This window comes from Dermochelys coriacea, chromosome 10 (genome assembly GCF_009764565.3).
Source record: "Dermochelys coriacea isolate rDerCor1 chromosome 10, rDerCor1.pri.v4, whole genome shotgun sequence".
In the NCBI taxonomy this organism is placed as follows: domain Eukaryota; kingdom Metazoa; phylum Chordata; order Testudines; family Dermochelyidae; genus Dermochelys; species Dermochelys coriacea.
This window is the reverse complement of record NC_050077.1, coordinates 32,030,486-32,052,152: the sequence shown is the minus strand read 5'-3', so window position 1 is coordinate 32,052,152 and position 21,667 is coordinate 32,030,486. Positions and strand designations below refer to the sequence as shown.

The following is a 21,667-nucleotide window of genomic DNA, read 5'->3' as shown; positions in this document are numbered from 1 at the left end:
GTTTGTGGTGTGTGTGAGGAGCTGAGAGTGAGAATGTAGACTGTTAGAGGACTGAGGAGTACAAGCATTATCAGACATCAGGAGGAAGGTCCTATGGTGAGAATAAAGAAGATGTTGGTAGGAGGCCATTGGAAAGTAGCCCAGAGAGTTGTAGCTGTTGCACAGCTGTTCCAGGAGGCACTCTAGACAGCTGCATTCCACAGGGCCCTGGGCTGGAACCTGGAGTAGAGGGTGGGCCTGGGTTCCCCCCAAACCTCCCAACTTCTGGTCAGATACAGGAGTCGTCGACCTGGACTGTGCGTTCAGAAAAACGGCCAAGCTGAGGGCTGCCGTGAAGCTCCAAGGCAGGCAAATCTGCCAATAAGCACAAGACCCATCAAGGTAGAGGAGGAACTTTGTCACAATATGTTAACATATTCTTTTATATGTTAGTTCATGTTTTTATAATTCCTGTACTCGTTAAACTGGTACTTGTGAATTACTTGTGTAATCTTGTTAAGATTAGTAATGGCTGTATAATATGTAGGCAAGAACACGTAACAGTCACAGTGTGATATATTTGTGATGCAGGTGCATTGTATGGCACCAGATATATGGTTATACACAAAAATGATTTTTTTTTTTAGCATGTCCGTATAGTGAAACCTACTCAGAATGAACCCTGTTTAGAGTGAAGTAGAGTTAGTTTTAGATTGTTCTGGCATTGCAAGGTGTAAATGGCAACTGGTTCCAGCAGGCCTGTATCAGTCAAGCATTTCTGTGTTAAGAAATAAATAACAGGGTTCCCTTGCTATTTACAACTAACTACTCCATAACCTGGGTAGGCTGGAAGGAGGTAGCACCAATTTGCAGCTAATGCTCTAGTTTAACTCCAGGTGCAAAATTCTGAAAGCATTTTTTCCATCCAGTCACAGTTGCTGAGAAATAAACTGAACAAAGCCCACATAAAGAAACTCTGGAGGTGGATGTCAATTTTAGGAAGTATAGCATTGATTTGGAGTCTCTTGTTTAACTATGCCAGTGGTTCTCAACCTTTCCAGATTACTGTACCCCTTTCAGGAATCTGATTTTTCTTGTCTACCTCCAGATTTCACTTCACTTAAAAATTACTTGCTTACAAATCAGACATAAAAATACAAGTGTCACAGCACACTATTACTGAAAAATTGCTGACTTTCTCATTCTCAATGAGCAATATAAACAAGTCATTGTCTGTATGAAATTTTAATTTGTACTGACTTTGCTAGTGCTTTTTATGTAGCCTGTTGTAAAACTAGGCAAATATCGAGATGAGTTGATGTACCCCTGGAAGACCTCTGAGTACACCCAGGGGTACACACAAACCTCTGGTTGAGAATCACAGCACTATGTCACTCAACAGGCAGGCTGACTGATAGATAGAAGTGGATTGTCTCACTTTTGCAGACAAAAGCAGGCAATGAAGCTTGGGGATCCACTTCAAAGTGAGGGTTTATCTTCCAAGTGCTTTTCATCATAATCTCAGTGACCAATTAATACCAACATAGAACTGGATTTCTAATGCACCTCAGTAGAATCAGGGATAGGAATTCCTCCAGGATCTCATCTGTGGCACTGTCAGTTGATTCCAATTCATTTCAGCTCTAAATAACTTTGGGACCATTACGTTTTGAAAACCAAATCTGGAAAGTGGAAACCAAAGTGTGATGATTTTATGGTGTGGCCTCAAGCTCATCCTCAAATTGCTGTGTTATGGCAGGATCTCACCCAGAGTTCCCTGCCTCAGCTTCCCCTTGTGGACTATCAAGAAGTTCAATGAGGTTTCTATATAGTGAACAGTACCTCTTCAGGGGTCTAGTTTAATTAATCAATGGCCAAACATGGTATGCAAACAAGCCTTCACTCCTGTATCATAGCTGAGAGATGGGAAAGAAAGTTAGTCTGCATGCCCCCACCTGATTCCCTCCATCTAGACTCTTCATTAGCAAGGCCCCCTCAACCCAGAATCCCCTTCTAAAGTCAGGTCTCCTGCCATCCACTGGGAAAAGGTTCCTTCTCTGGATTCAGGACTGCTACAGAGATCAAACCATTACAGCTCTTCCCTAGAAGAGCACATAGCTCCCCAACAACCTAGATCCCTTGCCACTATCTGGTAAGGTCCTTTCACTGGGACTAGGACTTTGCCCCTCCTAGTCCTTTCAAGACCTGCTCTCCCCAGCAGCAACTCTTCTAGGTCCTCTTCCCTGGTAAGCTCTCTCTAACCAACTCCCCTGCAAATTTCCTCTCCTGAGGAGCTTCTTCTCTGATCTGAGCCCCTGACTGAGCTTTCATAAGCCTTTATTAGGCCTAGATGTTCCTTAACTAATTAACTGCCACCCAGCCACTAGGTAGTTAACTACTCATGTGGAGCTGAGATGGCCCATTCTCCTTAGAGGAGTCTGTCTCAGGTAGGTTGGGTGCCTGAGCCTCTGATGGATCAGCTACCCTGTGACAGGCTTATTAGACTTTTTGCTTTAACTACAGCCTCTCCCAGATGTAAATGACAAGCATATTTGTAATTTCTTATCTTTTAAAATTAATATTTTGCTTCACAGAAGACAAACTAGGAAATTGTAGCACAGTTAACACAGTTCTAGGACCAAATAATGCTCTTTAGAGATAATACACCTACTCTTTAATCACTCTCAAACAAATATCTCACTTGGGCAACATCTACTCCTGCTACAATCTTTATCATCCGCCTCACGGAGAATGGCAAGGCAGATAAAGCACTCAGCAGTGTGTCCATCCACCCCCTGGCCACCCATTTCTCTTTGTATGCAACCTCTGAAAGGGGATCCTGCTGAGTTGAATCCATATTTAGCATGTATTACTTTGTTGCTGAAAGCCTTTAGTCTTTTTTAAAGTAGCTGTATATAGCAAATTGATACCAAGGAGTTTTTATGCAAGGTATCCAGATGAAAATACAGGTCCTTTTCCATTGTAATCCCTGATAATGGACATTGTCCTGACCCCAATTAAAATTCCTGAACATGAACTGGAAATTGTTTGGCAAACAGAGAACTGAAAATAAACATTAATGGTAAGAGGAGTAGTATCAAGTGACCTATAACAGACAATAATGTTTTCATTAATGATCTAGAGAAAGGTATAAATTCAACAGAGATTGCATTTGGTAAGAAAAGCTAAATCAGAGGGTCAAACCCACAGTGCACAGAAACCCAGAGAGATTGTAACAGTGGAGTTTGGGCAATAAGATCAGTTCTAATGAATGCTATATCCAGGGAAAGGAAGTATCAGCAGATACTTGTCACATTTTGATACAGGAAATTCTCCCCCATGGATTTCAGTCTGGAGTATATGAAATGAGTCCCATTGTGAGGGTCACAGGCCTTGCGCTAGGGCAGGGTATCTGGGGGCATTCTCTCCCGTGGGTGGCTGATCTGTTGGCAATAGGCAATGACACAGGACTGGGGGAAGGGAGCTTAGGCATGGAGAAAGAACCGGTGATGCTTCTGCTAGACATTATTCAGGGATGTACTGAAATGCTGGCCACGTGGGTTTGTGGACTCTGGAAAATCAAGTTATAACATATTAATCAGCACAACGTGAAACACTTAGTATACACCAGGGCTGGGGCGTTTACGTGTGTATTTGCTGGTTGTGGTTAACCCCCCAGCTCAGTGTAGAGTCTACAAGGTCTTTTCCTCCAGCTTGGCGCTGCTGGGTGACGGTGGGAGAGGCTGCAGGGCCTAGGCCGGTGACCGGAATTGTGGTGGAGAATCAAAGGGGTGTTAGAGCAACGCGGGGCGCGAGAGGGTGAACCAGAGCCAGTGGGCCGGCTGTAGGGTTCCGCAGGCGGGGCTGGGAGCTGCAGAGGCTGGCAGGTCCCAGGCTCGGGCAGGGTCTGAGCGGCAGGATACGCACAGGCTGCAGAAACAGCGCCACGGGGGGTAACCCCGGAGCCCCAGGCTGCTGTGCACGGGTCTGTGCTGGGCCTGTTCTCGTGCGGGCCCGGGCAAACCCGCGGGGGGAGAGGGCAGTCTCGTGCCTCGCACGAGCGGGCCCAGCCCCGGGAAAAGCGCCGCTCGCGACTCGCCACAACCCAGGCCGGCGGCAGAGCGCGGCCTCTGGGCCGCCGCCGTTCCCACGGGCGGCGCCTGCGCGGAACCGGAAGTCCGCCAGCCAGTGCTTCTTTAAGGCCCTTCTAGGCTACTGAACGGAGGCGTCTCTATGGCCCGCGGCTGCCGCTAGCTCGGGGAGCTGGGAGGGGCGGGGGAGTGGAGGCGCCGTCGCCGCCTGGCTCGCGGGGACCCGGCGCAGGGGGATGGGCGAGAGTACCAGCCCCATCAGCGTGATCCTGGTGAGCTCGGGCAGCCGCGGCAACAAGCTGCTCTTCCGCTTCCCCTTCACGCGGGGCCCGGAGCACCCGGCCGCCCAGGCCGGTAAGTGACCGCGCGGGGCCACGTGCCGGGCGGCCGGGCGCACGAGGCTGGAGCGGGCCACGAGGCCTCGGGGCTTCGTCCTTTGGGCCTTGTCGCACGCAGGGCGGCCTGAGCCCGCCGCTACCGCTGTGTGGGCCGGGCCCGCGGGTGCCCAGCGTGGCTGCGACCCAGACACACAAGGGCTTGCCTCGGATCCCCTTTGAAGAGCGAGGCGGGGGTTGGGCTCGGCCCACTGGCCCTGGGGAGTAGCCGGGCAGCGCTGAGGCTGAGGGGCAGGGAGCCGCTTGGGCGCCGAGCTGGAGGGGTGAGGGGACCAGTGGCCAGGGGATGGTGGAGTTCCTGAGGCTAAGGGAAGAAGGAGGGAGAGCAGCGGAATAAGGACAATGGCCTTCATAACAGCAGACAAACTCAGAGAGCCAGTGGGTGAAGTCCTGAAGGAAGACCATCTTAGAGGAAAATCTCAGTTCAGGAGAGCTGGGGGCAGTGTTTCCCCCAGGAATTGAAATGAGGGGGGGGGGGTGTTGGAATATTGGGGTGAGGGCCAACGAGCACTGAGACTGGGAAGGCAAAGGTGGGCTGTATGGCACCATAGTGAAAACGGAAAAATGTTCCACAACCATTTTATTAGATTTAACTCATGTTTTAAAATCATCACAGAAATTAAAGTTGGCTACTCAAGCCTACTATGAAGCACTACATCTACATCCATCTTGGTTCCTCGTTGTAATTTTGCAGTCTTTGGTGTCTTCGCGTGTGTGATTTCCAGTCCTTCATGATATGCTCATGATCAGGCAGAAGGCGACTTCTTTCAGAACACAAAATTCTATTCAGCGTGGGAAAAGAACCCTCAACTGTAGCTGTTGTGACTGGGAGTAGCAAGAGATGAATTCCTGCTTCTTTCATCCCAGGAAACATAGCACAAATATTGGGTTGAACCACGAGCGATGATAAAGAAGTTGAAGTTAAATCTTCATTCGTTGGTCGTATGATATTCCACTATGTGTTCAAAATTCTCTATTCTCTCTTGATCACATAGTAGCCCTATTGCTGGTAGTGCCTCACTCCACTCAATTGTAGGTCTTTTATACGACAGGCATCTGTAAAAACTATGTGGAGATTGAGTAGAATCCAGAAATCGCTATTGTAGATTTGTAAGAATCAAGTCTGTGTACTTTTTCAGTTGGCTTAACCAGCACTTCTTGTCCTTTTCACTTAAGGAGTCAATATAAGTACTTTCATTAGTTAACTTCTGGACTGAAGTCTTTGCTTCTGAGCTGTTGCTCACGAAAGCTTATGCTCAAATAAATGTGTTAGTCTCTAAGGTGCCACAAGTACTCCTTTTTCTTTTTACTGTTGTAGCAGATGCCTGGATGACATAGTTTAATGACCCAAGTGGTTTCAACAGTAGACTTACAAGAGAAAGAATGGCAAGAGTCTTCTCTGAAGTTAGTAACAAAACATATATATTTATATACGTTTTTCAGTCACCCACCTAGCATTCTGGAGAAAAGTCACTAAAACATAGTCCAATGCTCTGGCTGCTGTTGTTTTTCGTGCCCCTGTTCACTCTACCATTCCGTCCCTAATGGCTCTGCATTGTCACCTTCTGTGCTACCTGCCACTGTGACCTCTGCGAGTCGGTCTCTCTAGGTTCCACCCAGCTCTCAGTGAGGGAACCTCACTGCTAGTGCAGGCTGGGCTGTCTCTTCCACAGAAACACTGTCCCACAGCAGGTCTAAGCACTTAGATCTGATTATCAGTGATTTCAGCTCTAGTGGTCACTTAACAAATCAAAAGACTCTCTATGAAGCCTAATCAACTCTATCTGTAAACAGGAGAGAGGGGCAGGTCAAATAGTACCTGTGACTCTTAGGCAGAGCCCACACCATCAAACAGAACACTTGTGCCCCACCTTCTCTCTCTCTCTCTCTCTCTCTCTCTCTTCATTAGGCTATGGCATCCAAACCTCCTGCTTAGGGAGTGCAGTTCAGTTGAGGGTGACCAGTGCTTAATTTGTAATGAAAGAGGTGCCAGGGCTCAAGCAAGTATGTTACTTTCATAACTGATGTGAGAAGCCCAGAGGTCCCAGGGCTATGAACTGCCAAGCCTAGAGGTGCTGGAGCTCAGCCCTGGCAAGCCCTAGCGCAAATTAAGCACTGAGGGAGACCTCATGCAGTCAGGCTAAGTACAGTTCTGCTTCCCTTTACTCATACAGTAAGGATAACAACATTTCATGACCCCCACATATAATACTTAAGTGATTTGTAACCCAGCACCAACCAAAATTGATCACTTGGGCAGCACGGCTCTATCTACTGGATACCTAGGAAGAGTAGTGTGTTCATGTAAATACAGTCTGGTCCTGAAGCCTTTACATCCACCCCAGCTCATCACTAGCTGTCAGGGGAGAGCTCATTCAGACCTTGCTTATAAATAAAAATTTGAAATTGTTAGGTAGGCCAATGTAGCCAAAACAAATGTCCTGACATTGTCATAAATAACAGCTGTATTATAATTATATAATTAACAGCTGTATTAATAATAGCTGAAGCTAGTCTTTGTTCATACTTTTCAAACCGATTATGCTTTCTCAGGTACCGGTATATAGTCATATACTGTATATGCTTTTAAAGTGTGTATTAATGTTTCAGTTTCAATTCAAATTTCCAACTAACAATTAAATTGGCAACACTGCATGTAACTGGGGGGGGGAGTGTTGGGGAAATTGTACCCCCCCGGGTGGGTCTAGGGAAATCCCTGGGTGGGGGTTTCTTAAGGAGACCATTAAATTGAGCACAGCAAACTATTTCGATGTGAAAAATAGGAGGAGTAAGACTCGAGTGACCTGAAAATCAAAAAGGATTCTTACAAAAAGTGGCAACAGAGACAAATTGCTAAGGAGGAGTACGGAAATATACTAAACGGTGGTGGTGTGGGTCCCAGTGTATTAAATGGTTTCTTGAAATCTCTGTTAACTACTTATGCTAAACCATCTGTTCCACCTTGCATTTAGCTGTGGTACTCTGAGTACGTTTCCCAGACTTGAAGAACTCTGTAAGCTTGAAATTTTGTCTCTCTCCGAAGTTGGGCCAGTAAAAGATATTACGTGACTCACCTTGTCTCTCTCTACAAAAGAAGAGCATAGAGGTAAAAGCAAAATCAGGATAAGGCACAAAAGGAATTACACCAAGCAAGGGACATAAAAGACACCAAGAAGAGATTATTTAAATACATTCGGAGCAAGAGAAAGACAAAGGAAACCGTAGGTTTGAGACTAGCAGCCGTGTTAGTCTGTATTCGCAAAAAGAAAAGGAGGACTTGTGGCACATTAGAGACTAATAAATTTATTTGAGCATAAGCTTTCGTGAGCTACAGCTCACTTCATCGGATGCTTAGCGAACAAGGAGCTCTAACATGACGTCAAGACGGCTGAGGTGTTTAATGCCTATACTGCTTCAGTCTTCACTAAAAAGGTTAATGGAGACCAGATACCAAACAGAGAAAAGGCTAATTCATTCTGGGGTGTATTAACAAGAATGTTGTATGTATGTAGGTAGTTGTCCTGCTCTGCTCAACGTGGGAGAGGCCACAGCTGGAGTAGTGTCCAGTTCTGGGTGCCAAACTTTAGGAAAGATGTGGACAAATTGGAGAGAGTCCAGAAAAGAGCAACAAAAATGATAAAAGGTTTAGAAAACTTTTCCTCACAGGTCAGGTTAACAAACAGGGCATGTTTAGTCTTGAGAAAAGAAGACTGAGAGAAGATCTGATAAGTCTTTAAATATGTTAAGGACTCTTTTATAAAGAGGATGGTAGGACAAAAAATAATGGGCTTAATCTGCAGCAAGGAAGATTTTGGTTAGATATTAGGAAACACTTTGAATTAATCAAGCTCTGGAATAGGCTTTCAAAGGACATTGTGGAATCCCCATCATTGCGGGTTTTTAAAGGCAGGTTGAACAAGTGCCTGTCAGGGATTGTCTAGGTTTCCTTGGTCCTGCCACAGTGCAGAGTGCTGAACTTGATGACTTCTCGAGGTTCTTCCGGCCTTACACTTTTATGATTCTATACATTGTATGTTTTAAAGCTGCAGCTAGGAGGGCTAGAAACCAACGTTGTTGTTTGTTTATATTGCAGTAGTGCCTAGGAATTCCAGTTGTGGAGCAGCCCCAGTTGTGCTAGGCACCAAACAAACAGAACAAAAAGACAGTAGTTCCCCTATAAGAATGGGGATAATACTGACACTGACCTCCTTTGTAAAGTCCTTTGGGATTTATCTACTGATGAAAATAATTATATAAGAGCTAGGTATTATTTAGTATTTGAATGAAAAATGAGGTTCTCGCCTAATCACATGCCTCTGGGAACTGGGACTTTTAAGAAAAATACCAAATATTGTGAGACTCATGGTAAAATTGTAAGAGTTGGCAACACCAGGATTCCAGAAGGTTGATGGGAGAAAGACCCAGTAAAATGTCCATTCGCAAAGGTTAAACATACTTTTTTTTTATTTGTTTTTTTGTTTTTTCACTTGAATATCCAAAGGGTTCCCAGAAGCCAGTGCAATGAGCATCTGATCTATTCAGACTGTTTAAATGTAGCTTGGAGAAGCAAGCATGATGTGTTATATGTTCTAGTAGATTTAGTTCAATTTCCATTCCCTCCTTTCCCAGTTACTCATAATTCTAAAGCAAATTCCTTTTTGGGCTGACATTTTGAGTGCCTGGTCTTAATTCATTTTTCTTGGAAGTTTTAGCTCAGTTAGTCCATCTATTGTTCATTATTCAGTTATCCCTTATGTTCTGGCTAAAAACCTGTGCATGTATAACTAAATAAAAATTATTGTTGGTAGAAACTTGGTTTATCATTGATTCATACCGAGATCTAAGGTTGAAGCCAATTTTGAAAAAAAAAAAAAAATCAGTTGTGCATTTTTAAAAGTATGTGTATTAGAATTTATACATTTTGGGGGGATGAGGGAGGGCAAAGGATATGACTTTAAGGCCCTTTCAACCTCTCAACTCGGACAAAATTTGCTGACTCTAAATGTTTGTAATTTCCGGAAAGACTTTGAGCAGATAATTTGAGTCATTTGAGATGAAGGGATAGTTCGGATTGAGCCCTTTGTCTTAAATTTTGGATGATTATTATTTTATTATTATTTTTAACATTTTGAGTACTTTTTCTTAACACTAACATTGCATTACGTTTTTAAAAAATTTTTGCATAGCAAATACAGCACTGTAAAATCTTACGTTAATACAGTGGTAAATTTGAGAATTTATGCATGTGTTAAGGTCCCCACACCAACATTAATTTATCTAGATGGTGTATATGTAATATTTTAGATTACTGTTGTTCAGTATTATATGTTTATCTTTCTTCATAAAATGTGTGTTGTGTTCAAGTAAATGCTGCTGTAGGAAATGCAGGCTTTTGAATTTGATGACTTGACCTGAGATTTGGTTTGGCTTTATTCCGCTTTTGCATGACTTGTTCACCGGCTGGTTATGCCCTAAACAGAACATTTGGCCTAAATATAAAATATTTAAAGGCATAGTAATTTCACCTCTATCCTGATCTGATGCACAGTGTCATTGTGGCCCAAGACAGAAGTTCCCTATGACCTATCCTCTGTCTGTTACTGTAGAATGCTACTAGTTCATGTTAAAGATCTGTCTGAGGTGGAAGAAGCGTTCTGATTGTTTTATCCTTTCCGTCAAAGGGTAATGATGGACAGTTGCTACCTTTTATAGATTCACAGATTCTAATGTCAGAAGAATTTGTGATCATTTAGTCTGACCTCCTATATAACACGGGCCAGAGATCTTCCCCAAAAAATTCCTAGAGCAGATCTTTTGGAAAATCGTCCTACCTTGCTTTAAAAATTATCAGGGATGGAGAGTCCACTGTGGCCCTTAGTAAGTTGTTCCAATGGCAATTACCCCACCATCAAAAATGTACCTTATTCCAGTCTGAATCTGTCTAGCTTCAACTTCTAGTCATTGGATCATATTATACTTTTCTCTGCTAGATTGAAGAGCTTATTATTAAATATTTGGTTCTCAAGTTTCAGCATCCCTTCATCTTCAGTTGGAGGCTGAGGATGCTTCTGGTCCTTTCTCTCAAACTGTCTTGAAGCAAAAACAGAGAAGTCAAGGCTGAATGTTTCTAATATAGAAAAGGAGGGAGAAAGTTGTTGTTCTTTTTTAAAAAGAACACTTTTGGGCCTTCCTAGTACACCCTTTAGAAAAAGGCACAAACACACATTTCTTTTTGCAGGTCACTGTTAAGTGATTTGAATTTATCTTCTTTTCCATTTGCTTCAGGTAAGCCACGGAGCAGATATGCTGTGAATAGCACTAATGACAACACAGAAGACCAAGATGGAGACTCCAGGTAAGGAAATTTCCCCTCAACCAAAAGTTTTTTAAAATAGAGGAGGAGAATAGCCCATTCTCCTTTCTTGCACACTTGTTGAGTAGGCGAATCCTCTTGTACTGTATGAAAGGAGATCTGCAAAGAAAAGCTCTGAACTGAGTTAACCTCAAACAGATGTCCTGGATGCACCAACTAACCAGGTACTTCTCATGAGAGTCAGAGTGCTGCTGAAGATGCTGGTTTTTGGGCAAGATGTAAATCAGACATTCTAACCCCTTCTGGTCATTAAAGAGCCCATGCCACTCTTTCAAAATAGGAGTGTTAATGGTCAAATTTCAGTTCTACCTACCTGCATCTCCAGATGGGAGTTACAGTTGGATGCAGTGTTCTTCACTTGCTGCCTTAACTCTCATGTAGAGTTGTGCACAAATAAACTGGTGTGTTTCCCCAGAGGTAGCTGCAATTCTTTGTTGGATGAAGTGATGTCTCATAAGGATACTGAAATTTAAACAATGTTTTTGAGATCCTTGGATGAAAAGTGCTCTACAAGTGTTGAGTGTCCCTGCGTATTATTTAGTTTAAATTGATCTTTAAAACATTCTTCTTACTTCATGCAAAGTCTCCTGCTTTGTTCTGGTTTGTGCATACCACAAAATTTATCACTCTTGGACTTTCACGGATGTTTGCAAAGTCAGCAGGTGTCCTGAGCTCAGCATTAACTATGTTGGTGTTCTCTGTGGCATGTTTTTTAAATCTTATGAAATAGTAAAAGGATGGGTTCTGTCACCCTTACTCCTGCTGAGGAAAGTGTTATTTGAAATAAGTTAGACTAATTACAGTGAAAGATACTACTTAATGTGAGAGAAGTTGGCAGAATTGGACCTCAAAAGGGGAAATATATGTCCCGATCCTGCAAAGATTTAAGCACATGCTTACTTTTACTACCATGAGTAGTCCCATTGAAATCAGTGTAACAGCTTGTGGTAGTAAAGTTAAGCAAGTACGTAAGTCTTGGTGGCATCAGTGCTTTCATTTTCTACAGATGAGAAAAACACAATTTGCTTGGGACTTATAATAAATCTGTGTGCTGTCTTTTTTGGTATCTTTGGTGTCTTAGAATGCTGCAATCTGGGATCTCCTCAGTGAATCCAGTACAAGGCAGCAGACTCCATGGGAATAAAAACAACTTTTAAAAACTAGTATTTTAAAGTTAGTTCTGTGCTAAATCCTCTGCACAGCCAAATTAGTGGAGTCATTCAGCATGTGTTTCTTTGGTTAACTCAGGTTGCTTTTGCAAGTAACTGTTAAAAAGTTTGGCCCTAGTATTTTGTAGACTATATTTGTAAAGCAAGGGAATGCTGTGCTGCTTTTGGCATTTCAAAGAATTCTCAGGATGCCAGGAAAAGAGGGAAGCTATTGGCTCCTACAGATAGTGACCAGCATGAGACCCAAAAACAGAGCTCAGAGAACTTGTAATGCACTTGAAGAGCCGAGTTACCAAAATCTCCTAAATCCCAGTTTTCATTGTATTGTGACCTTGTACATTATTGGTCATTGAATCTTTAGGTATGTGTTTTTTCTCTTACAAACAATTGGACTTACTGGAATATTGCATTCAATTCTGGAGTTCACTTCAAATGGATGTTGAAAAATTGGAGAATGTCCAGAAAAGAGCCACCAGAATGATGTGACGTTTGGAAAACATGCCTTTCAAATACTTAAGGAGCTCAATGTATGTAGCTTATTGGTCATGGTGTAGATATGGAGAAGATTTTGGATAGCGGAGGGTTCTTTAATCTAGCAGACCTGATGAAAGTGCTCTTTGTGTGCTTATGCATCTGCCTTCAAAAGTGCAGAGATGGCTCCATTTTAAACCTGCTAGCTGTGACAAAGTCCTTTTCTGAAATTACACTTGAGTCTAATTCTTTCTCTGCATAAATCCTACTCTAGCTCCCAGAATAATCAGTATTTTTCACAATTTTCCTCTCACATGCTAATGGAAGGAAAGAGATAAGCTCTTGTCTACAGCGGAAGAACTGATACAACGGCTAGACTGATCCCCATCTTCAGAAAGAATAGCTGATAGCAACAAGTGACTTCTTCCATCAAATTACTGCACATGCTGTTAATGTACAACATGTTTTCAAATCGTTTCCTGAAATGCACTAACTTTGACTTTCTTCAAATATAAAGTCATACAAATGCCTTCTGTTTTCCCTTTTTCTCTTGAAATATGATGGCCGGACAGCTTCTGTTTTCAGATCTGTATCTTTCAATAGATTGTGACTCTGATTCTTCTTCATCTGGAGTCAAGTCGTCGCACAAGCATGCACCATCTTCGGCTGTCCATGGCAGCACTAAGATCCACCTGCTTAGATCCCTCATCTTCTTCAATGTGATCCATCCATCGCCATGCTGTCATCCCATTCGATCTTTGCCTGGTCCTCTTCATTCATCCTCTGCATGTGCCTGAACCAGCGAAGTCACATTTCCTGGATTTTGTCAGCCATATCAGACTTTGACTGCCATCCTAACGCTTTCATTTTGAAATCTGTTACTTTGTGTAACTCCTTTATAATGCAAAGACATCTTACTTTGAACAGCTGTTGGCATTGAATCTGCTGTCTCTTCACCACCCATGTTTCTGCACCATACAGCATTGCTGAGTGCACTGTCGTTCTATAAAGTTGGGCTTTCAGTCTCAGAGGCATATGTTTGTTGTGCACAACACTTGAGATGTTGTTCCAGCACTCCCACTCTGGACTGTGTCTCGTTCAAGCTCACTGTCAAGGTACCTGAATTGCTCAATTTGGTTTAATCATACTTCATTAATCTCTATATCCAGTTTCCTTGTGGCATCTCTACTGACCCACATGACCCCAATCTTACTTGTGTTCATTTTTGTCCCATGCCTGCTTAGTTGGTCATACCACTGGTTTACTATTTTCCCTAAGTCATCTTTTGAGGATGCCCTTACTGCTACATCATCTGCATATAGCATTTCTGCATTTTCATCTTTTCCTGTTGTCACCAATTTTTGAACAGATAGTGTGAACAGCTCAGATTGAACAGACACAATGGAATAGCCTACTGCTTTTCATCAGTTAATTCTGTTCTTTTCAAAGTATATGCATTACATTTTCCTTTAAATGAAAAACCATGTGATACCTTTAATTGCACTCCAGTGAACATAACTCAGTTATAATTAAGCCCTTGAGCTGGGGAAAAAAATCAAATCTGCATTTAGCAGTCAAACTTTTAATTGCAGCATGAGACAAGTTGCCAATAGTTTTATAGATCTGTACATAATGCAATTGCTCCTAAAGTGGAAAGAGGATAGTATTTATTTCGTTAAGTTTTAGCAATCCCCACTATTAGCGTTAGCTTTAGCAAGAGATTTGGTGAGGCTGTGAAATAATTATGAATTTGTGGTCACAAATTAGATTGCTTTGTAATTTTATTTACTGATGGCATTACTGCAGAGAGAGAGTTAAGGTTGTTTAACTCTGCATTTCCATACCTTAACATAATTGGATTTTTTTTTTAAATTTAGACTTATCTCTTGAATTTCCTGGGTTTGTTAATGCTTGTTTTTGAGATAATTACAGCATTCTTATGATGCTTTCCCCCACAGTTACTGGTATGTACTCTCAGCCTGAACTCTATTTTAATATAGCTTTGTTTGGGATTTCATTCCCTTTTCAGAAGCAAATGAAGTAGCAAAAATACTTGCATTGTATTGTTTGTCGCCTTCTAACAGGAAGCTATCTAGTGGGATCAGTCACCTGGCAGAACAAACTTTGCCTGACAAACATATCTCCATTTGCTTCCTCCTAGCCTTCCGCTATCCCCCTCTGCCTAAATAACCCAGTTAAAACACATCTCCTCTCCATAGCGACTTACAAACATTAAATAATCATCACAACTGGTGGAGATTTGTATTGGCTCTTTTGCACAAATGGGAAAACTGAGGTACACAGACCTCAAGTAACTTTCCCAGTGCCATAAGGTAAGGCTTGGTCTACACTTAAACAGTTTTACCAGTGTAGTTATGTCAGTTAGGGAAATGAAATTTTTTTTTGGCCAACATAGCTGTGCTGGTAAAAGTGCTAATGTAGGTAGATGAACTTATTTTGGTATAACCTGTACTTAGGGCATGTGATTTTAGGTTTTAATTGATAAAACACTCCCAATTTATCTATATCTATATACAAATCAGTGTTTAATGCAATAAATATTGCAAAAAGCCAGAAATGGTTACTCAATTCTTGTTGATTTCACCACTTTCCCAGTGCAGTTTGTTTATATAGGTGATGTCCCTGCTTCCTGGCTTGCATCTAAGGGCTTGTGTAGATAGACCAATAATGCAGACTGCAGATTGCAATTTGTAAAACGGACTAATGTTTGGTGCATTAATTGGTCTGTGTAGACCCTTCTGATGCATACTAAAATTTCCCTAGTGTGCTTTAACATAGTGTTATTTGAAGCAATACAGTGTTAAAGCGGACGAGGGTACAAATGCACTACATGCTAAACCAGGGATTCAACTACAAAGATCAAACTAACGTATGTCATTTTTATACATATAATAAAAATTAAAGTAGATCCTATTTATACAAGAATTTTGGGAAGTACCCCCAAAAATTTTTTTAGAGTATCAGAGAGAGTGAGTTCTGAAATAAATAAAATAAAATAAAATTTTTGGGGCATCTACATAAAACACAAATTGTTAAGACTAAACCCCCAAAAATGAAATGAATGAAAATCTGAAAAACAGGAACTCTGTTTATCCTATCTGGCATAAACTATACCGGTGTAAGCACTTTTATACCAATATAACTGTATCTACACTAGGGAGGTGTTTGGCAGTTTAACTACATTGGTATGATTAAACTGCCAAAATTTTAAGTGTAGAAAAGGCATAAATTTCTGGCATAGTAGAAATCTGGGAATCAGGATTCCTTCCCTGTGGTTACCAAGCTGATTCAGCTGGGACAGTCAGCATATTCAAGGATTGCTGTGTCAGCAACAGGCTTTTGCACAAGTTGGCTCTCAAATCCTTGTAGCATTAAGCAACTACAGCAGCATGTTCCTTCCAGAGGGAAATCCGCAGCTGTCTGCTGAGCTGAGGAGTCTGATACAGATAAGGCAATGCTAGTGCTATAACACCAGGAAACCAACACCCTCTCTCTCAGCTCCACATACTCCTTTACCCTCCACCATATGGAGCACAGTCCTCTTGCCCCACACCTGCTGCTTCAGTCTTTGGTTCAATAGTGGGAGCTATAAAAACCCATGAGACTGTGTCCCCAGCTGTTAGGAGCATTCTCCCTATCAAGGGTTTTCCATTTGTTGGTCTCATGTATGTACCTTTTGTTAATACACCTATTTTAACAGCTCAGAAACTCATTAAGTAAGACACTGCTGAAGAGTGTACTACCGAGCTGTGCTATAACAGCTTTCTGGTGATAAGGCTACTATGGCAGGCCCTCCCCTCCTGATTGTAGGAACCAACTCCTATATGCACTCCCTTGTTAGCATTTCCAGTGATACTCTCTCACCTTCAGAAATGCATATCTTTCCCTCCCCCACTTCCTGACCAACACCTGCTCCCCTCTGATAACTCCTCCATTCTCTCTCTCTCTCTCTCTCGCACGCGCGCTTTCCTTTTGTTAAGCACCTATCTGGTACCCCTTCCGTGTATTCTTAGGGGCCTCCCTTCGGGAAGCACCTGGCTTTCCATCCATCCTTTTAGACACCCATCCCATGATTCCACTTCTCCCTCCTTTTGTGACACTTCTTCTCCCATTTGTAGGGTGTCCCTGGTTTTCTTTGCTGTAACAACTGTAAAGTGGTTGGCAGGAGGCTGAGTTACCTTTCCAGTAGAATCAGAGTTGACATTTTGATTTCAGGTATGGCTTTTAACATGTATGGTATAAGGCAGCCATGGGTTTATCTGGCCAAATTTTCAATTGCACCATCCACCTTTGGAAACATACCCTTTATTTTTATTCTTGAGAAAAGCATTTCTATTTGCTCTGTCCACTGGTATCTGGGAGCCAGTGCAGGAGTGTCTGCTGCCATGCATATGAATAGCTGCAGTTGAGAGCACAGTCAGTAAGTGCCTCCTCTGTTCTCTGCATCAAATGGAAGGCTTCATGTCCTTTGTCACACAACCTTTTTCAGCTTACTCATCTTAATTTAAGGCTTTGCTTGCTGACTGGTCCTTGGTATGAAATGAGCCAGGGATGGAACTGGCTCTGCCAGTGCTGTGAATCTGGACTGTCTCATATGGGGATATGTGCTTATTTGGGAATAGCAGCAGTTCCATGTGCAAGACCATCCAAAGGGCCTCAAATGTGTATAAAATCCTCAGTGTCCTATATCTCGTCTCTAACCTCTGAGCTATGCTGCCAGTGCCTCGCAAGTTGACAACAAGGAGGGTTTGTGCCATATGGTGCTGTGTGAAACTTTAAACAACACAGATGGGTTCTTGTAAACACCAGTAACAATCTGCTCCAAGAACCGAAGTTAAGGAATCTCTTCCTCTAAAATCAGTGTTAGTTTTTCTGCAATTTCTAGGTCAGAATATGCTAGGTAAGCATTAATTATAAAATATGCACCAGCAATGCCCTTACCATAGGCTTGCTTTTACTCTTGCATGCAGTTATCTCTACTGCACAGAAGTTTAACCCTTAATAGTCCATCTTCATTTTTAATATTGTCACTTTTGTGTATCATGTGTACTTTGCCTGGTTTATTCTTTTGCTATATTTTTTGTTTTGTTTTTGTTTTGTGTTTATGCCCATGTTCCCATTTCAGAGAGCAATGTCTTCTAACTGATGAGCAATTGGTTTCAGGGTAAGATCAAACATTCTAAACAATCACATCTGTCTAGAATGGCTTTCTTTGTTCACCATCCTTTAATTATGCTTTGTTTCTGATTTCCATCTTACACTGAACACTGAGTTAATTTGAACTCTATATTAAATCATGTCCATAGGAAATGTATTGCCAAGGTTTCTTGCTAGATGATTTGAAAAGGTCCTACTAACGTTTTTGTGCTTCCTGTAGTGTATTGAGTGGGTGGACCCATACTGTCCTTTCTCTGGGTATAGGAAAGTAGGCAATCCCGCAAGAATCCACGCCTGTGTCAGTGAAGGTACTGCAATGCCCCCAGAAAGCTCCATGGGAATTGTCTTGGGTCATGTATCATCAAACACACATTTCATTTTAGTATTAATTACCAAACCCTAAATCGTTTTTCTGACTAGCAATTGATCACTTAGAAGTATAGTCCAATGAGTAAAGTTATTTAACTCCATGGTAGCCTTACTGTGTGAGTCACTGCATTGTAAGGAAAGACAGCTAGCCATTGGGCTTGTGTCACAAAGTATTTCAAAGAGGGCCCTTTTACATGTGCCCCACTTTGAATTAATGTGTCCTTCCTAAGAATCATTTTCAGCTTCCACAATTTTGGTACAAAGAAATGAAAGGAATTAGATTAGCAAAGAGAGAGATGGCTTTGAGGGCAGCTTGAGTGTGTCACAGTGACCAAGAAAGTGGAAATTGTATATACTGGGGAGAGGCTCCTTCTTCCAACCTGGAAGAGAATAATGTCTGGAGGCTGGAAAAGAGTCTGAAGAAGCTGGCTTGGAGTGAGAGGGAATAAATTCCAAGGTCTCCTTACAGACAGCTGCAAGTAGTCAGAGCAGGAGTGATGCAAAATAGTGTGGCACTCTCTTAGCTGTGTAGCCACTATGCACAGGAAGCTGAGATTGCTCCCTCAAGAGCTACAGCTGAATTGTATGCTGTTGTCTTCTGCCTAGGCCAAACAATAGCAGGGGAAAGTTAAGAATCTTTCTCCCTACTCATTTGATCACCTGGCATAAATGCCTCCTGTCAGTCATGATATAGAATCTCTCCTTGGGCACAGATGGCTGTGTCTGTTTGAGGGCATCTTCCACTCCACCAAAAGAAAACAAAACTAAAACTACTGTTGCTACCACTGGTTCAGTTCCACAGGTAGTAGCAATAGTGGCAGCCAACTAACGCTAGTGCTCCCAGCTTTAACCGCTCTATTGTGTACTGCTGATACCACTGATGGAGTTGAACTGGTGGTAGCAGTCGTGAGAGATTTCTGGTTTAAAAATTCTAAACCCTAGTCTAGCCAAATCCTTTGGTTTCCGGGGTTAGATCCTGCTTATTCTGTGACCTGGTACAAGAAGGGTTTGCTCCGCTTTAGAAATCACAGGGCGTTACATGGTCGCATGAGTGCTGGATCTGTCATTGCCTAATAGTGGAATCTCATCAGCTTCAGACAAAACTTTTAGGGCTCTGTCAGTTTAAGTACCAATTCCCATTGACTTTAGGCATTTTTACAAACATCAATAAAATTCCAAAAATGTTAATATAAATAGTAATTATCATAGTGCCTTGGAGCCCTAGTCCTGGAGCTGTGTTGTTCATACAAACCAGTCCAGGCTGGAATAATAAAAACTGATAAACCCCTCAGTCCACCTTCTCTGTAAAAGACCAAGGAAATAGATGAGCTACGCAGTGTATCATCAGGGTTAACAGTTGTGTGACTAAGGGGGAGTAGGATCCAGAGTCAAAGACCCCTCATTCCCTTGAAGAGGCCCTGCTACAATACCAGACTCCTCTCCCTGGAACCAGAGGGCTGTGCATCTCAGGTGCTTCAGCTGGTCACATCTGTGGTAGTCTCTCAGAGGGAGAAAGAGGTAGGCAGACGGTTACAAACCATTGAGGGCTTTATAGTTGAGACCAGCTCCTTGACTTCCACCCTGGAAGCCAAGCAGAAGCCAGTGCAGATTACAATGTATTCTGCACCAATTTTACCTTCTGAATGGCCTGGCTGTGTAGCCCCATGTTGAGCATGTTGTTGTAGCCTAATCTTGAAGTGACAAAAGCAAGTATAATGGGTTGGGGCCCCACAGTCAAGACTTTTCTCGCCAAGGACAGATAGGAAGAAATGCACACTCATCAACACCTAGCCCTTTCTGCTCCCAAATTTGCCATCCCTTTTGGCCCAGCCCATTTTAAAATTCTCCCCAGTCCAGTGTGAACTACCTAATTAACACAGACTAGTGATGCAGGGGACTTTTCACAAATGGACACCTGGAGCTATAACCTTGTGTTTGTTTTTAACAGAAACCGTTTTCAGGGGAGCTCTTTCTAGTCAGTTTGAGGAAACTTCAGTTTTTTCCTTATTGAATTCATATGTGTAGTTGAACAAATATACACTATTCATTAAATGATGGCTCAGTTGGTTTTGAGGCACCTGGATTAATCCATCTCCTTATGCCCATATCCAGTAGGAAACTGTCTCCTATAAGCTGCAATACTGTCTGTGATGAGCAGTTATGGGGTTTGAAAATGCAGTGCACACTTGCTCCCTCCAGAAGTGCAAGGGCCATCATGACCCAAGCACACCTAATGTCCAGTAGGGCAAGGGTACTTCCAAAACTCGTAGCCTCTATGGCAGCTGCCAAAGCCATTGGGTCAGTGTAGACCTTCAGTATAACCAGGAATATTCTCCATACTAATAAAAGGAAATGACTAGTGTGCTAATTGAAAGGAAATACAGTTGTCTTTGGGTGAATGTGTATATATTATATGGCTGTAAACTTTTCTTTTAATTCCTTTAATAACTCACCCAGCTAGACCAGAAATCTTTCTTGAATGAGTAGCTTCTTGAGCACTAAGGGCTCATTTGCTGACAAGAGATAAAGGGAGTGCAGCACACACCCGAGTCCGCCCTTTTCTTTAGGTGATACAGAGTTATCTGGAATACTTGCATTGGGAAGGGGGATGGGGGGACATGTGCACACACACACAAGCAGATGTAAGTACAAGAGCTTAAATATCTCAGTTAATGTTGTTAAACTCTCACCAGAAGGTTAGTTTGAATTTCTTCACTTTGTTGCAGCTGGGCTGCTTCAAAGAGGGCAGTTGAGGAAAGACTATACAGTAATAAAACAATAAAGTTTGTGCAGTCCATAAATAGGGGGAAAAAGTTTCCGACATGCAAAATTAAATCTGTTTTACTTTGGTCTGATCTCTTCTGTCTCAGACAACATGGTAATGGATGTGCTATAAGAACCTAAATAGATTGCAATGGTGTAAGATCACCCACAGCACTATCAATGGAGTTGCAGAGGGGTTCCTTTTAATGGCCTTTTATGACCAGGGTTTTTTATAATGAGTGTCATGCCTTTACAGTGAGATTCTGTTGTGGACACTTTCCCCCTCATTCATGGACCACATCCTCCACACTCACAGTGCCATTACATTCCTGGGCCAACAACCGCAATTGTTTACATTAAGAAGTTTATTAGGAATGAGTGTACTGTATTGCTGCTACTTTTAATGCAATTGAGTAGCTGGGATGAGAGCCAGCACCATGTGACCAGCCAGCTGTCTGCAGGCCACCAGACATTTGAATCTGACTACTGGATTTAGAAGAGATGGGACAGGCAGTGGGAAGATTTTTATTAACATCCAACCCCCCACTCCCCACCTCCCCCACACACACTTTGGTAGTTAAAGACCCTTGTCTGCTTGAGTGAAGGTTATTTTGATACCTACCTGCTTAATCAGTTCATTAACCTGCAGCTAAATCCAGGCAATGACTAACTTGAGCGGGTTTTATCTTTTTGAAAGCAGATAGCATCTAATCTTTCCCAGAGCATGAAATTAAATAAGCATGAACCTTCATTCTTTGCCTTTGATGCTTCTCATTTTATTATTCTGGTGGTCTGAGAGACATAATCTTACGGAATTATTAATTTTCATAATTGGATGCATTCAAGGAGTTCCAATTTAAATATGTAATTTAAAACTCT

At 42.3% G+C, this 21,667-nt stretch overlaps 1 protein-coding gene across 19 annotated transcripts in view; it reads left to right on the top strand.

Annotated features, from left to right (window-relative positions):
• Positions 1–4,102: 4,102 nt before the first annotated feature.
• Positions 4,103–21,667, top strand: part of NPRL3 (NPR3 like, GATOR1 complex subunit) — an 89,600-nt gene continuing 72,035 nt past the window's right edge. For 2 of the 19 annotated variants that reach the window (XM_038418225.2, XM_038418212.2), the window contains exons 1-3: positions 4,113–4,424; positions 10,751–10,820; positions 17,625–17,663. In XM_038418225.2, the coding sequence (XP_038274153.1) occupies positions 4,307–4,424; positions 10,751–10,820; positions 17,625–17,663 (227 nt within the window). In that variant the 5' untranslated portion in view covers positions 4,113–4,306. Of the gene's footprint in view, positions 4,425–10,203; positions 10,343–10,750; positions 10,821–14,355; positions 14,443–17,624; positions 17,664–21,667 lie in introns of those variants that run through there. The other 17 variants (XM_038418216.2, XM_038418226.2, XM_038418211.2 and 14 more) reach the window with 17 other exon arrangements.